This window comes from Cynara cardunculus, assembly GCF_001531365.2.
Source record: "Cynara cardunculus var. scolymus isolate 2C chromosome LG 6, CcrdV1, whole genome shotgun sequence".
In the NCBI taxonomy this organism is placed as follows: Eukaryota; Viridiplantae; Streptophyta; class Magnoliopsida; order Asterales; family Asteraceae; genus Cynara; species Cynara cardunculus.
In genome coordinates this window covers 19,581,164-19,596,209 of record NC_037533.1, presented here as the reverse complement: position 1 = coordinate 19,596,209, position 15,046 = coordinate 19,581,164, and the positions used below count along the sequence as shown (strand labels likewise).

General features: G+C 36.3%; 2 protein-coding genes across 2 annotated transcripts; one reads left to right on the top strand and one right to left on the bottom strand.

Moving 5' to 3' along the window:
* The first annotated feature begins 3,223 nt into the window (after nt 1-3,223).
* On the top strand, nt 3,224-8,181 carry LOC112514390 (1-deoxy-D-xylulose 5-phosphate reductoisomerase, chloroplastic). The gene is made up of 12 exons (XM_025120834.1): nt 3,224-3,406; nt 3,504-3,685; nt 3,789-3,875; nt 4,979-5,104; nt 5,191-5,253; nt 5,433-5,582; nt 5,690-5,757; nt 6,143-6,254; nt 6,611-6,715; nt 6,855-6,976; nt 7,657-7,803; nt 7,887-8,181. The coding sequence occupies exons 1-12, from the start codon at nt 3,316-3,318 to the stop codon at nt 8,062-8,064; spliced, it is 1,431 nt and encodes a 476-aa protein (XP_024976602.1). The 5' UTR covers nt 3,224-3,315; the 3' UTR covers nt 8,065-8,181.
* Nucleotides 8,182-10,191: 2,010 nt separating this feature from the next.
* Nucleotides 10,192-12,188, bottom strand: LOC112514449 (pentatricopeptide repeat-containing protein At4g16390, chloroplastic-like). Its single transcript, XM_025120930.1, has 2 exons — nt 11,797-12,188; nt 10,192-11,565 (listed from the first exon to the last, which is right to left on the bottom strand). The coding sequence occupies exons 1-2, from the start codon at nt 12,144-12,146 to the stop codon at nt 10,365-10,367; spliced, it is 1,551 nt and encodes a 516-aa protein (XP_024976698.1). The 5' UTR covers nt 12,147-12,188; the 3' UTR covers nt 10,192-10,364.
* Between the last annotated feature and the right edge of the window lie 2,858 nt (nt 12,189-15,046).

Below are 15,046 nucleotides of genomic sequence, written 5' to 3'. Positions count from 1 at the left end.
TTAATATTTATTAATATTTATTATTTATTAATATATATTCTTATTTATTTGTTTATGATTAATATTAATAAATAATAATAAATATTAATAAGGGTTATGATTGAAAAAAGTGATAATAAACTCCCTGAACGTTATTTCAAGTAGCTTTTCAATAAATCAACTTATAAATCAACTTATAAGCTAACTTATGTCCATTCAAATATATACTAAAAAAATAAGCTAGCTTATGTTTGCCAAACAATGCCTTACTGGTATTCATAACTTTTGAACTTATAAGGAGCTCATAAATTCGTCTGTTAACCTACTAAATTCGAAATCAACTTAAAATCATGATAAAAGTTATTAGAAGATCTCCAACAGATTCTCAAAAATCAAAATCTCCAAAAATATTGCATTCAACTCGAAGAGATTTTTCATTTTAGAGATTATAACATTAATTATATTATTTTAATATTTAATATAATATGTTGAATATGTCTTTATTAACCCATAACTTTGAGCTTATAAGGAGCCTACGGTTTTCTCACGTATTTATGTGAGACGGGTTGTTACAACAATAAGATGGAAAAAAACGTAAATTCGATTAGTCAAATATTTACGAGGTGAAAAAGCATTCCAGTTGTTATAAATCTGAAAGTGTGCCTTTAAAATCGTGTTTTAAAACATACATCTGGGATTACAGGCCTTGTTTGTTTTTTTCAAAAAAAGCTCTTGTCGGCCTCTTATGTCTGATTCGTTAAGAGATAGGATCATTCAGACTGTTTGTTTTTTCCAATTTTTCAGAGGCACTTATATCATATTCTCCTCTTATCTAGTGAGAGGTAAACCAGCCTCTTATTTACCTTTTATTGTTCTTCAATCCCTCAGCAACGACGTTTCCCAATTGATTTACCTTAATCAATCATTTCTCTCAATCAATTCTTACCAAATCGATCTGCATCTCTCTCAATTGATGTATTTTTAATAGGATTTAAATATGTTAAATACCGTTAATGACATGTTTTTTTAAATTATATTATTTAGATGTAAATTTCTAATATGAATAAATATGTGAAATTGTATAAATTTATCTATAAATTCAACATTATAATTTTCTGATAGGTAAAATAGACAATTTAATACATTTATCAGTTTACAAAAACAAACAGTCTTATTAATTCAAATTTCAGACTTCAACACCAACTCTTATTAATCAAAAGTAAAATAAGATTTCAGATTTTAACATCTCTTAAAAAACAAACTCCACCACAGAGACCATTAAAATTACACGTCTTGAAAAAATAAGTATATGATTTTGGATGGTTTAAAACTTCAGTATTTAAATGCCCTTTTAGTAATAACAAAATACGAGTTTTGGCGGACCAGAACTAATTTAATTGTTACTGAAACGTAATAAATACCCGTTTTGTGTTAAGAAAAATAGCAGTATTCTTAGTGTTTTAGATCAGAACATCTTGAAAGTGTTGTAACTGACCTAACTGTTACCACCGTAGCCCGCAGGTAGTGGCACGATGGATGGTTACTTGCCAACCATGCACGGCATCCTTAGACGGGAAAAGACAACAAAGATTTGTTATAAATAGAAGCATTTTTATTTCTCATCAAACGAATGACGTCTTTTATGTATACAGTTAAAGATCTTTACGAAAAGTGCAAAATCTCAAAGCTCGACAAGGGATATGATCACGTTAATGTAGATGGTATAAAAATCCAGAATATTTTTTTTAATTAACCTGGATATCTAACCCGCTATGCGAGCCGACTAATCCCTGGGCGATCACCTCCTTTGCAGATAGCCCGAAGTCACCGTATTTGAACCTTTGTGGCCACAAGGAGATTTTTATTCCTCCTTGGATTTGAACCTAGGACCTCTTGGTAGTTTTGACCTTTGGAGTAAAGCTCAAACCAATCAGACACCACCCTTGTGGTTAAATCCAGAATATTACTGATTCTCGTAAAGCAATGAAATGAACTAAATTATAAGGGTGTGTTTGTTACATAAACGAGATAGGACTGAACTGAACTTGACTAGCTGCCTATCTGATGATTGATACGACTAGGACATGATATTGGACAATTTATCTGTATAACAGAATTACTAGATTGCCCTTCAAATATTGTTTTTAAGGGTTATTATATTGTAAATATAAATGACATGAATAAACTAAATATTTAAAAGATTTTCTGTTGAATAGATACCTTTGATGGCTAATTCTCTTGATAGTACACTAGTAGCATCAAAATGATATTTTAGATGGTTTTAGTCTTTTAGATGTAAATATTAGTACATTATTTCTTATAGGGCAAATTGCAAGAAAAAGTAACGTAATTTAACTTGATTCCTATTTTGGGTAATGTACTTTCAAAACTTCCATTTTGGTATCTAAGATGTAAAGTTTTAAACATTTAGATACCCGAGTAACTGGTTGAACATGTTGAAGCATTAACCGGTTAGATTAAGATATCCATGTCAGCAAATAATACTGAGTTGGATACCACATCACTCGTCACATCAGCATGGTAACCGGTTAATGCTTCAACTGATTATCATGTACTTAAATTTTAAAACTTTACATTATTAATTACCAAAATGAAAATTTTAAAAGTATGTTACCCGAAATTTACCCTTTCTTATACTATATTTATAATTATAAAAGATTATACATTATTTTTATATTTATTTACACACACACTCACTCACTCTCTCTCATATACATATATATATATATATATATATATGTGTGTGTGTGTAGAGAGAGAGAGGGGAAGTTGGGGATAAAAATCAAATACAAACCATGAAAATATTATAAATTATACAAATCAATCTCAACCGTCCATCTAGTCTAAAAAATATCTGATTCCATAAATATATCGACTATTTCCTAATATAATTGTTGATCCAATCTCAACCACAAATCAAAAGTTAATTTTAAAAATTAATAATTTTGGTAATTTTAACTTAAAATATTAATTAAGAGCATTTTAAGAATTTTCTAAATAGCTTCTTTCATCTCTCCTCTTTCTTCTCTTCAGCAAATCTAATACAAGATACACATTGTGATACCCAAATATATATATGGATATTTTAAATATTTATTTTTTATGATGACATTAAATTTATAAATAAAAAAAAGGATTTATCATTTTTGTTGTATAGAAATAAACTGTTAAACGAACACCTGTTTATATGTGTTCCTCCTTTCTTCTTCATAATCATCCCCACACACTCGATCGATCTTTCACTCTCTAATCTCTGTGTCCATTTCTTGTTTTCAGTTCATAATCCAAATCACTCCTTCACAAAAAGAACAAAATATGTCTCTGAATTTTCTATCTCCAACACAAACCAAACTGATCACTTTCTCCGATACCTCCAAGTCGCAAAACCATCTTCTCAACCTCCAAGGTATGTGTTCTAGCAATCCAATCACAAATTCAAGTTACTAGAGTGATGTATGTTCCATTTTTTACTGTTAATTCTGTGTATTTGGGGTTCATATCAGGTGGGTTTTGTTTTAAGAGAAAAGATGTTAAGGTTGCAATTGGAAAAGGGATTCGATGTTCGGCGCAGCCTGCACCACCGCCGGCGTGGCCGGGGACGGCTCTTGTGGACCCTGGGGTTAAGAATTGGGACGGCCCAAAACCTATCTCGATTGTTGGATCTACTGGTTCTATTGGGACTCAGGTGAATTTTATCAAACACTTGGCGGGTGTTGAAAATATGCACGGAATTTTATGATTTTTGGGTTTGATTTGCATTGTTGATTATTTCAATTTCGAGTTTGCAGACACTTGATATCGTTGCTGAAAACCCCGATAAATTTAGAGTTGTGGCACTTGCTGCTGGTTCAAACGTGACGCTTCTTGCTGAACAGGTGATTATGGTGTAACCCTGGTTTTTAATCTTCAAGATTTTATTTGGTAGTGTTTTAAGGTAGAAAAATGGATATTAGAAGTCATAAATTGTATCTTCTAGTTCTAAAAACCAAATAAACCCAGTATATTTCACACTAAAGTCTCGGGATTTGCTCAAATACCTGAAAGGCTGAACGACTTTGCTCAAATACAGGTCCAAGTTTCTGCAAAAGATGGGTTTGAACTCTGAAATAACTGCTTACATGTGTTTCTTAGGGGGTGGTTATTTGTGGGGCCGGATGGGTTGTCAGTAATCAATCTTTTGCTCAAAAGTAAACCTCATATATTATCTGTGAAAGTAGGGGTGTGAGGTAAGATGTAGGCAGACTTTTCATCTGTGTACTAGTTGTCTTGTTCTAAGTTCTAACATATGTTTTGTTTTTCATCTACTTTGATTACTGCTTTTTATTGCTCGCTGCAAAAAAGATTGATATCTTAGAGATCAAGAACAAAGATTAGATATGGTTAGAAGCACATCCTGAGACTTTGCGAATACAATCAAAAAGCAAAAACCAGTAATACAAACTCATCGGAAATGAATATTGAGGGCCAACTCAACTGGCAAATAAAGGCATGGTCGTGGACTTGGACTAGCCGGTTCAAGATTCGTCAGGGCCATTGGGTTTGGGGATTTTGCTGTCTGTTATCTTCAGGGTCCCATGGGATTAGTCGATGTGCGTGCAAACTGGCTCAGACACCCACGGTTACAAAAAAAATTTTGTTGGAAATGAACACAAACTCGTAGTGTGTTGAATTTAGATATGTCAAAAGGGTTTTGCTTGCATCCTATTTCCATGTAGATATGTCAAAAGGGTTTTGCTTGCATCCTCTTTTCAGGATGGGCCTGTCCCCAAACTTTCAGTCTGATCGGGCTTTGAGGCCTGGCCCGGACCAGGCTTCGGGCTTACGAGGCCTTGGCTTTTTTGTGCATCTCTACTTGGAAGTAGGGTCTAGGGGTCAAATATATGTAGACTTGTCCTCTACCCCCAAAGAGTAGGACAATTGTTTCCATGAAGACCGAAACATGTGTTCAATTGGATCAACGCCTTGTTTCATGTTGTAGGTAAAGACATTCAAACCTCAATTAGTTTCTATTAGAAACGAATCTTTAGTCAATGAACTCAAAGAAGCGTTGGCTGATGCTGATTACATGCCGGAAATTATTCCCGGGGAGCAAGGCGTCATTGAGGTCGGTAAAATTCATCGTATTTTATCTTGTCAGCATTTTGGAGTCCATTCAATCACTCACCGTAGACTTTTTCTACTCTATTTCAGGTCGCCCGCCACCCAGATTGTGTCACCGTGGTAACAGGCATAGTTGGATGTGCTGGTTTAACGGTATTTCTTAATCTTATACCGTTGAAAATTTTCCTTATATTTTTGTTATCTTTTTGGTTTCCATCTGAAATCCGCTGGTAATTAAGTGATCAATGGATCGTATATGATGAAAGATGATATGCAGTTGCAGTTTTTGTAACATTTGAGATATTTTCATGCGATAATTTTGTTTTCCGTAGCCTACAGTTGCTGCCATTGAAGCGGGGAAAAACATAGCTTTAGCTAACAAAGAAACGTTAATTGCTGGCGGGCCGTTTGTTCTTCCTCTTGCACGTAAACACAACGTAAAGATTCTTCCCGCGGATTCTGAACATTCCGCTATATTTCAGGTAATACGAGAAAAAGAAAAATAGTTCATAATGAAGACTTCATTTAGTATAATCGTCGTCTTTATCGTCATGCTATCTAAAAATGATTAACGGGTTTCATTTTTTAGTGTATTCAAGGCTTCCCTGAAGGCGCTCTAAGGCGTATAATCTTAACTGCATCTGGCGGTGCTTTTAGGTATCGTGATTCGTTTTAAATCCATATTTGGTAACCATAACCTAGCTTATTTTTGGAGTTTATTGAAAAAACCCCGTTTGATTTGCCATTAGCTAGCCTTTTGAAAAACTACTTCTAGTAGCATTTCAAGAAGCTGCGGGTTTTTTTCACTTTTTTCCAATTATGCCTTGTATTTTTTTCAATTAGTTCTTTAACTTGCCCTTTTAGTTCTTTTTACATTGTTATCTAGCTTATCAGCAACTTTTTACTAAATATGATTAGTTCATCGGCTAACAACTAACTTATCAGCTAGTTTGCCAAGCACCCAGATGAGTAAACAGAGGGGTGAAAACTTGGGTCGCCCGCCCATAAATGAATTTCGTTTTTTTTCCTTTTGTTATGATAGAGACTGGCCAGTTGAAAAACTAAAAGACGTTAAAGTGGCGGATGCATTGAAACATCCCAACTGGAGCATGGGGAAAAAGATCACCGTGGATTCGGCTACACTTTTCAACAAGGTAATATTTGCAATGAGCCCCGAGCTTAGTGCACCAGGCTCATTAAGGGCATATTTGATAACCATAAGCTACCTTATTTTTTGAGCTTATTGAAAGAACCCCGTTTAATTAGCCAAAAGCTAGCTTTTTGAAAAGCTACTTAAGCTGGCTTTTCAATAAGCTCAAGGAGTTATCTTTTCCAACTATGCCCCCTATATTTTTCCAATTAATTGCTCAACATGTCCTTTTTGGTCATTTTACGTTGTTATCTAACAGCTAGTTTTTATCAAACATGACTAATTTATCAGCTAACAGCTAACTTATCAGCTAATTTGCCAAAGATAGCTTAACTAAGATCTTGGTCTTCAATTTGACAGGGTCTTGAAGTTATTGAAGCTCATTATCTCTATGGATCGGATTATGATAATATTGAAATTGTTATTCACCCTCAATCGATCATACATTCGATGGTTGAGACACAGGTTTAATTCCGATCTTGCCCTTTGCTTACGAGCCATAACTCCGCTTATTTATTCATATATAACCCCGTGAAAAGAAGAGGGTGTGTATGAGACTTCAAATACTTACGGAAACCCGTTTCCATTTCCTATTCTTTTTAAGGACTCATCGGTCCTGGCACAATTAGGGTGGCCTGATATGCGTTTGCCGATTCTTTACACACTGTCTTGGCCAGATAGAATACACTGTTCCGAGCTTACATGGCCTCGTCTCGATCTCTGCAAGTACGTAAATATTGTTCTAGTGGCTTATTTTTTGAGCTTATTAAAAGGCCACCGTTTGGTTAGCTAAACTAACTTTTTGACCCGTGGCTTTTTACGGTTATGCCCCCGGTATTATTCCAATCAGTTGTTTAAGACGTCCTTTTAGATCATTTTATATTATCATATGGTTTTTCCCAAAGATGAGTAGTTTATCAACTAGCTTTTTAGCAGACGGTTAGCTTATAAGCAAAGAGCATCTCTAACAGATTCTCTATATTTTTTCTAAAATTGAGAAGCAAAAGTGAAAATCTCCAAAAGAAGTTACATTGAATTGCTACGGTTAATGTACTTTGGAAATTTCAACATTAATTATATTATTAAAATGTTCAGTTAATTTATTATCCCAATAAATTTTCAAATTTCTCTCTCTTCAACATTTAATTTTAAAGATTTCTCCAAATTTGGGAATTTTTATCGTCTCTCCTGCTTTTTCCATTTTTTGAGAAAGTTTTGTGGAATCTGTTGGAGCAAAAAGGTAGTTTAAAAACTCCAAAATTCCGTCTTCTGTATTTTGGAGAATCTGTTGAAGATGGTCTTGCAGCTAGCTTATCTGCTAATTTGTAAACATAGCCTTATATACACTAGTTAACACGAAGATTTGACCTCCTATTCTAATTCCGGAAAGTACAACCGTGATGCAGGCTGGGATCGCTGACGTTTAAAGCTCCCGACAACGTGAAATACCCCTCGATGGATTTATCTTATTCCGCTGGGCGAGCTGGCGGCACGATGACTGGAGTTCTTAGTGCCGCGAACGAGAAAGCCGTTGAGATGTTCATCGACGAGAAGTACGTTTCAACAACTAACACTTTTCTTATATGCTCATTGTTCCTATTTTTCCGCTAAATTAGGCGATTTTGTTGTTATCCAGGATTAAGTACTTGGATATATTCAAGGTCGTCGAGCTAACATGTGAGAAGCATCAATCGGAATTGGTGACCGCGCCTTCCCTCGAGGAAATCATACATTACGACTTGTGGGCTCGGGAATATGCCGCTAGCGTGAAGCCATCGTCGACCACCGGTTTGACCCCGGCAATCGCTTTATGAGTAAATATGTTTGCAATTGCCATGAGATAACATATAAACTTTTGCCATCTTTTCTAGGACTGTTTATTGTTTTCTGTCAAACAATCAGTTTGATATTAATTGTAACAAATTGCCCTCCAAGAACTCGTCATGTCCTCGGAAACGCTTAAGGGCCGTTTACCAAACGTTTACTTGGGTAAGTGAATACCAAGTCGCGTTACCTTACCGGATGAATATGGTAAAGACCAAGAATCTTACCCGGTAATAGCGAGACAAGAACCAAAAGTCTTACCCGGTAAGTGAGGGCAACGACTCTTACCACAGTAAGTGCTTACCAGGTAAATTGTTGCATACGATACCATTTTGGTGGACTAAAATCTTATCCGGTACGTAAATGATAGTGTCAAATTTTACTGGTAAGCGCTTACCGGGTAAGTGTTTGGTAAACGACCCCTAAGACTTTCATGCGCTTTCTTAGTTGCTCAACCCACGTCCTTCTCGACCATCCCCTCCTCGTCGCCCCCTCGACCGTCACGCATAGGGGCATAAACGAGCCTAGCGAGTAGGTTATTCGAGCTCGACTTGAAAAAAAATATACCAAGCTCGAGCTTGAGTATCTATTGAGTTATCGAGCGAACTCACGATCGATCAACTCATTTATTGGCTCGAGGTTGATAGTTTTTATATTTTGATTGTATGATCTATGAACATATTAGCATGTTTGGCTCGAAAAAGTGTATACTCGAATGGCTCAGCTCGACTGGAAAAATTTAATTGAGTTTTCAAACGAGCCGAGTGGAACATTACTGTTATGAAGCTCGGCTCGTAAAGTTAAAACGAATTTTATTTTGTGGTCGAGATTGACTCAAGCTCAAGAATTATTAAGCTTGAGCTTGAGTAGCTCGTTAGAAACTCGATCCGTGTACACCCCTAGTCAAGCATTCCCCCCTCATCACGAAAGCCGCTAAATATCCCATGCGAACAAGTCCATATCAATCTTCGATATGCGTAACTCTCGACTTTGATCAAAAGACGTCATTCAGCTTTATAACGGCTAATGTGCATTCCTTAACCACAAGGTGGTGCCTGATTGGTTTGAGTTTGGGCTCTAAAGGTCAAAAGTGTCTGGAGGTCCCAGGTTTGAATCCAAGAAGAAATAAAAATCCCCTTGTGGCCACGAAGGTTCAAATGCGTTGACTCCGAGCTACCCACGAAGCTGGTGGTCACCCTGGGATTGGTCGGCTTGCATAGCGGGTTGGATATCCATGTTAATAAAAAAAAATGTGCATTCCTTTTGTTTCCAATCCTGCCCTCCACTACTTCAACCTCCCGTTCACCTCCACGTTTGAACTCTGTAACCGATACATTCACAATGTGAATCAATGATAACCCATCTGTTTTGATCGATTAACACAGTTTGTTCGATTGTCGACAACATAAGGGCAAAATTGAGTAATAAACAATGTATATATTTATCAGATTGTATGTTTATCACATGATTATCACTGTCTAGTTAAGTCACATTCACTGTGTGAATCGATAATAACCTCTTTATTTTAATTGATTGGACTCTTACATTCTTGGTCAGAAAAAAAGTTGAAACTAAGAATATCACACTGTAATTGAATATGCGGATGTAGTAAACAATCGAGAGTTCGAGACGTGAGATTAAACGTGATCATATTCCAATCGGAAATCATGGGATAATTACAATTAATTAAAATAACATAAAAATTATTTTAAAAAAATACCTAATTACATTACTACCCTTATTGATCTGTTTTTATTTATTATAATTTAAATTATTGATTAAAAAGGTTAGAAGTCCATAATTGTTCAAACATTTCCGCAAAACAGGGGGGGGGGGTTCTCGTTTGAGTTTCGGTGAGAAGGAGAGCTAAGGTGAAAGTGTAAGAAGAGTTCTTCATTCTTGGATGCATATTAAGATGAGATGCATCAGATCAATCCCTGTATCAAATGCAATTCATGGGTGGGTTTGAGATTAAAGGTGATCAAGAGTCGAGATCCTTTCTAACACTTCCCACATATTTGGAAAAAAAAACTTGGTTTTCTGCACAAAGCTCGCCCTAGAAGCTTACTAAATAAGTCATTTTTTATATCATTAAGCCACTACCAAATAACCATATATAGCTGACAGAATAAGCTGTGAGTCTCGTTAAATTCATTAACCTGCTAAGATATTAGCTACAAGCACACTTGGATTTTAAGCAATCTATTTCAGGAGAAAAGATGGCAAACAACTTCATTTCCAATGGTAACCAAATAAGAGAACACGAAAACAGCCAAATGAACAAGGTTAATTACAGTAGTGTTTCAACATACCTTGCTTTCTCCGGCTTTCGAAGGTAGACGCATAGATCGATTAAGCACTTGCAATAAGCTCTCCTTGAATCATCATCTCCCACTTGACTAACTACTTCACTAACTTCATTCTTAAAGATTTCATCTTCGACATCCGGCGATTCCACGACCCGTTTCACCACATTACCAAGCTTCGGATTAGCCCTTTCGATGCATCTCGTAACCCTACCCATCTCCTCCCGAGGGACTTCCGTCATCACCTTCAGAAGACAGATGCAAGACCGCTCGTTTGGAGTTATATCAACCTCCGTGATCCTATCTAACGTTCTCACCACATCATCTATCCGGTTGGATTTCCGATAACATTGAAGTAGATCAGTCAAAACATATACATCACGCTTGAAACCCGCTTCTAACATTTCTTCCAATGTATCCTCTGCCTCCGAGACTTGCCCGCAGCTGGAAAATATCGTGATTAAGGATGAAAACGTCCGACTGTTTGGCTGACCATACCTTGATCTCTTCATCTCCTCAAATATCGATGCTGCTTCATCTACGAAACCAATATCAACACACATTCGCAAAAGGGTATTGTAAAGAAGCGTATTCAGCTCCATCCCTTTCGCCAACATCTCGTTATACACATTCATGGCTTCATCACCACAACACGACTTACAATACGCACGAAGAAGAGAAGCATACGTTGCAAAAGCGGGGCTTAATCCACTATTCAGAATTTCTTGGTGGATAGACTTAATCTCCGATGGCAGCTTCGCTCTATATATAGCATCCAACATGGTATTATAGCAAATTAAGTCGGGCTTAATACCAACAGCCCTCATTTCCTCAAAAACAGTCAGACACCCATCAAAATTCCCAGTTGTCCCATGAATCCTGATAAGGGTTGTGAATATATTTGTGCTTAATTGCCATTTTTCGATCTTCGAACGATCATACAATTGCAGTGCCATTTTCACATCCCCAACCCTCCCATAGGCATCAATCATCAATGCATATGTAGCATCATCTGGTTGGATCCGAAACTCTGGCATCCTTTCGAACCATGCCACAGCCTTACTCGGTAAATGGCTCATCAGAGCACACTCGATAATCATTTGAAATGTAGTATTGTCAGGTGTAACACCTCTCTGAAGCATTTCATCAAACAGTTGCTCTGCATCATCCACATCCTTGCGCTTTCTGAAAACATGATAACTCACGTTATAAAAGACAAGCTTTCGACTCAAAATCAAAATCTACCCTCAAAGTATTTGAGCACGTGCCGTTTGAGGTTTATGACCATGTCTATCAACGATAATAAACACCATCTTGCGCTTTTCATGCTTACTACCTAAATTACGACCCAATACGTTAAAAATACCAGTAAAACATGAACTTAAAGATTCTGCTACTTTGGTGAGAGATCTGTACCTTGGATCATAAGACTTTCGCCGGAACTGTGAAGCTTTGGGGCTTTTGGGGTTAACCCAGATGTAACTTTTCCTTTTCTCATTTTCCAATTGAGAAAGATTTGAATCTTTAAGGTATTTGGAGCTTTTCGGGTTGACCCAAATATACTTTTTCCTTTTCTCGTTCGCCAATTGAGAAAGATTTGAATTATAGAATTCTAAATTGTTGGTTACTTCAGAAACTGGTTCTTGTAAAGAAATCTGAGTGCTTCGAAAATGGTGTGTTGCTGATTGGAAGACGATCCGGTGATTCAAACTTCTCCGACTGAAGGAAATGGAAGACGAAGAGCAGAAACCGCATGTAGAAGCCATAAGCGTTTTAATACGTGATTCACTACGGATTAGGGATGAAACATACCCAAGGAATCGCCATTGGAGAAGGATTTGTTCGATATGGTTTGATTTTACAATGGATTGACTAAGGGCACATCTGTAATTTTCTTTTTTAGAAAATTAATAAAAATAGCTTTGTCAATAAGGCTGTTCTGCAGGAGCTTAATGGACTGAATAAGAAAATATGGCTTATTTGGTCGGCCATAAAAAGCTGTTTGGTTGCGGCTTATTTGCTCAACCAATTGCTTAATCAGTTTCAGTGTTTTAACACATTGACTGTTTTGGCGTTGGATTCACGTGAGACCAGTCTGTTTTTGTGAGACTCGTGAGACCACCTTTTTACATTTGAAACTTCACAGCAAAAACACTGTGAAGGTAAAAAAAATCTGAACCTTCACAGCATTTTACTGTGAAGTTTCAAGTGTAAAAAAGTGGTCTCACGGGTCTCACAAAAACATGTTGGTTTCACATGATCCCAAGTCGACTGTTTTGTCTTGACAATTTAGTGTTGCATCCTCATGTTGTTAATCGATTTCATTTAAGATGACCAACGGTTTACTGCAACACTCATTTAGTTTTTTTGTGAATTACAGAAATACCCATCGAATTAAAACGGGTGCATATAGAGTCGTAAACAAATTCCACTGCATCACTATAATAAAACAGGGGGCACGAGACCCCACATGGTTATACGTGAATCTGTTCGTACAACTTCGTCAACATGTAAATTATTCCCAACACCTTCGCAAGTGGCGGACTTCCGGACCACGTCTAATTTACAGATTTGGTCTCTGTACTTGCGGACCTGGTTCAAAATTTCTTTTTTTTTACAGTTTGACACCTTGGCAAGTTGAGGAGCTGACACTTGCGAATGTAGTGACATTTTTAAAATATTGCAAGAGAAAATGACTGAGAGATGAAACCAGAGTCTGTAAATGATTATTCCTATTAATTTCTCTTTTATTTTCTATTTTTTTTGTCTTTTACCCAATTAAAACCATAGTGACTAAAATCATAAAATCGATATTGACTGGGTAAAAGACAAACAAATCGATAAAATGACAAAAATGCTCATCATTTTACAAACCATGATAGTCATATTTAGGGGTGAGCATAGGCGGGTACCCGTCCTTTTTGACAGGAACCGGTTAGAGCGGTTCTTAAATTTTTGGAACCGGAACCGCCGAGAACCGGTTCCGGGTACCCGCTTCCTAAAATATTAAAAAATTGTTATTTAGAAATAAAAAATAAAACATTGCCAAAACACTAAGCAAGAATACAAATTATACAGAATAATGGTTACAAATATTGATTAACGATTACAAACCATAATAGACTAATATAAAATGTTCAAAGTTTAACGATTACATACTATGAATCCAAGTGAACACACAATTTAAAAAAATACGAATCATTTTATATGAAGAATTTAGATGAAGATTGAAGATGACGACGTGCTTTTAAGATGTAAACCTAATATAAATTTGGTATTAAAAAATAATTATTATTTTTTTATTGAAAAATACCGGATACCCGGCGGGTAAGGGTTCCGAAAAATTGAGAATCGGAACCGGAACCATTCTCAATCGGTTCCGTATTTTAGGAACCGGAACCACGCATATCGGTTCCGATTCTGGAACCGCCCGTTTCTATAACCGGATACCCGGTTCCGCCGCTCACCCCTAGTCATATTGTAGTTTCGAAGCTATAGGGACTAAAATTGTACTTTGAAAAGACCACAGGCGCCAAATTTTTGGTTTACTCTTTAATAAATTACGGAGAAAATTCATACAAATTGGAGGGGGAAAAACGTAACTATCAAAAAGTACAAAAACTATGAAACACCGAACTATATGCAGATCAATTAAGTGTCTGATTGGTTTGAGCTTGGGCTCCAAAAGCAAAATGGTCTGAAGGTCCTAGGTTCAAATTCGAGGAATAAAAATTCCTTTGTGGCCACAGAGGTTCAAATGTGGTGACTCCGGGTTACCTGTAAAGCAGGTGGTCATTATGGAATTAGTCGGCTCGCATAGCGGGTTGGATATTCAGGTTAATCAAAAAAAATTATATCGTCTTTTTACTATCTATTTAATAGATAATAACTTATTTCCAATAGATTAATCTTTCCAAGTTAAGATATGTAATTAAGAAGTGTAATCCCGAACTTATTAAATAAGAAAAGCGTTGAGCGAAAGTTACATGAGATTGCTAAAACAACGAAAATCTGTCAAATCTCGTCATCAATGTCTTTCCCGAATAAATCCTCTTGACCTACTTTTGCCCACTACTTAGTTTATCGGTTTACACCAACGTGTTATGTATTCGATATCAGTTATTGTCGTTATCTGTAGTATTTTCTCCCATTCCACATCCACTTGTGACGATCATTAACTGTTGCATCGCTTATTTAAATCACATGATTCTTTTTTATCTGACTCTTCATCCATTGAGATCTTAACTGATCAGAATTTGTAACTCATCTTGTCGATATTTATATCGTTGCCATACTTATTCTCCATCTGTTATCTACCAATTGTTACTCTTATATTCTTCTTCTCATGTTCGGTTTCTTAGGAGTTGTTTGTTTACCTCTTAATAGTTCCATTAAGAGACAGTCTTTGAATTGTTAAGAGGTGAATCTTGTTTGGCAAAAGAAAGTCTAGCTCTTAATGGTTCTTAAACCCTCTGAATGATTTTGTATCTTGGGCCTTCCTTAACCATTCAGCACCCTAATTTCATTCTGAATAATTACCAAACAATTATATTTCATTTTGCAGTATATTATAAGAGCCTCTTAATCATTTTGCACCAACCCATTCAGCAACTGCCAAAAACCCATTAGACTTCTTCGGCATATTTCTGATCTGAACACCTCCGAC

Coding starts and splice junctions, on each gene's coding strand:
- LOC112514390 (XM_025120834.1), top strand. CDS start 3,316: ATGTCTCTGAATTTTCTATCTCCAACACAAACCAAACTGATCACTTTC. Junction 3,686..3,788: donor CTGGTTCTATTGGGACTCAG/GTGAATTTTATC, acceptor TCGAGTTTGCAG/ACACTTGATATCGTTGCTGA. Junction 6,716..6,854: donor ATTCGATGGTTGAGACACAG/GTTTAATTCCGA, acceptor ATTCTTTTTAAG/GACTCATCGGTCCTGGCACA.
- LOC112514449 (XM_025120930.1), bottom strand. CDS start 12,146: ATGGCTTCTACATGCGGTTTCTGCTCTTCGTCTTCCATTTCCTTCAGT. Junction 11,566..11,796: donor CGAAAGTCTTATGATCCAAG/GTACAGATCTCT, acceptor TCATGTTTTCAG/AAAGCGCAAGGATGTGGATG.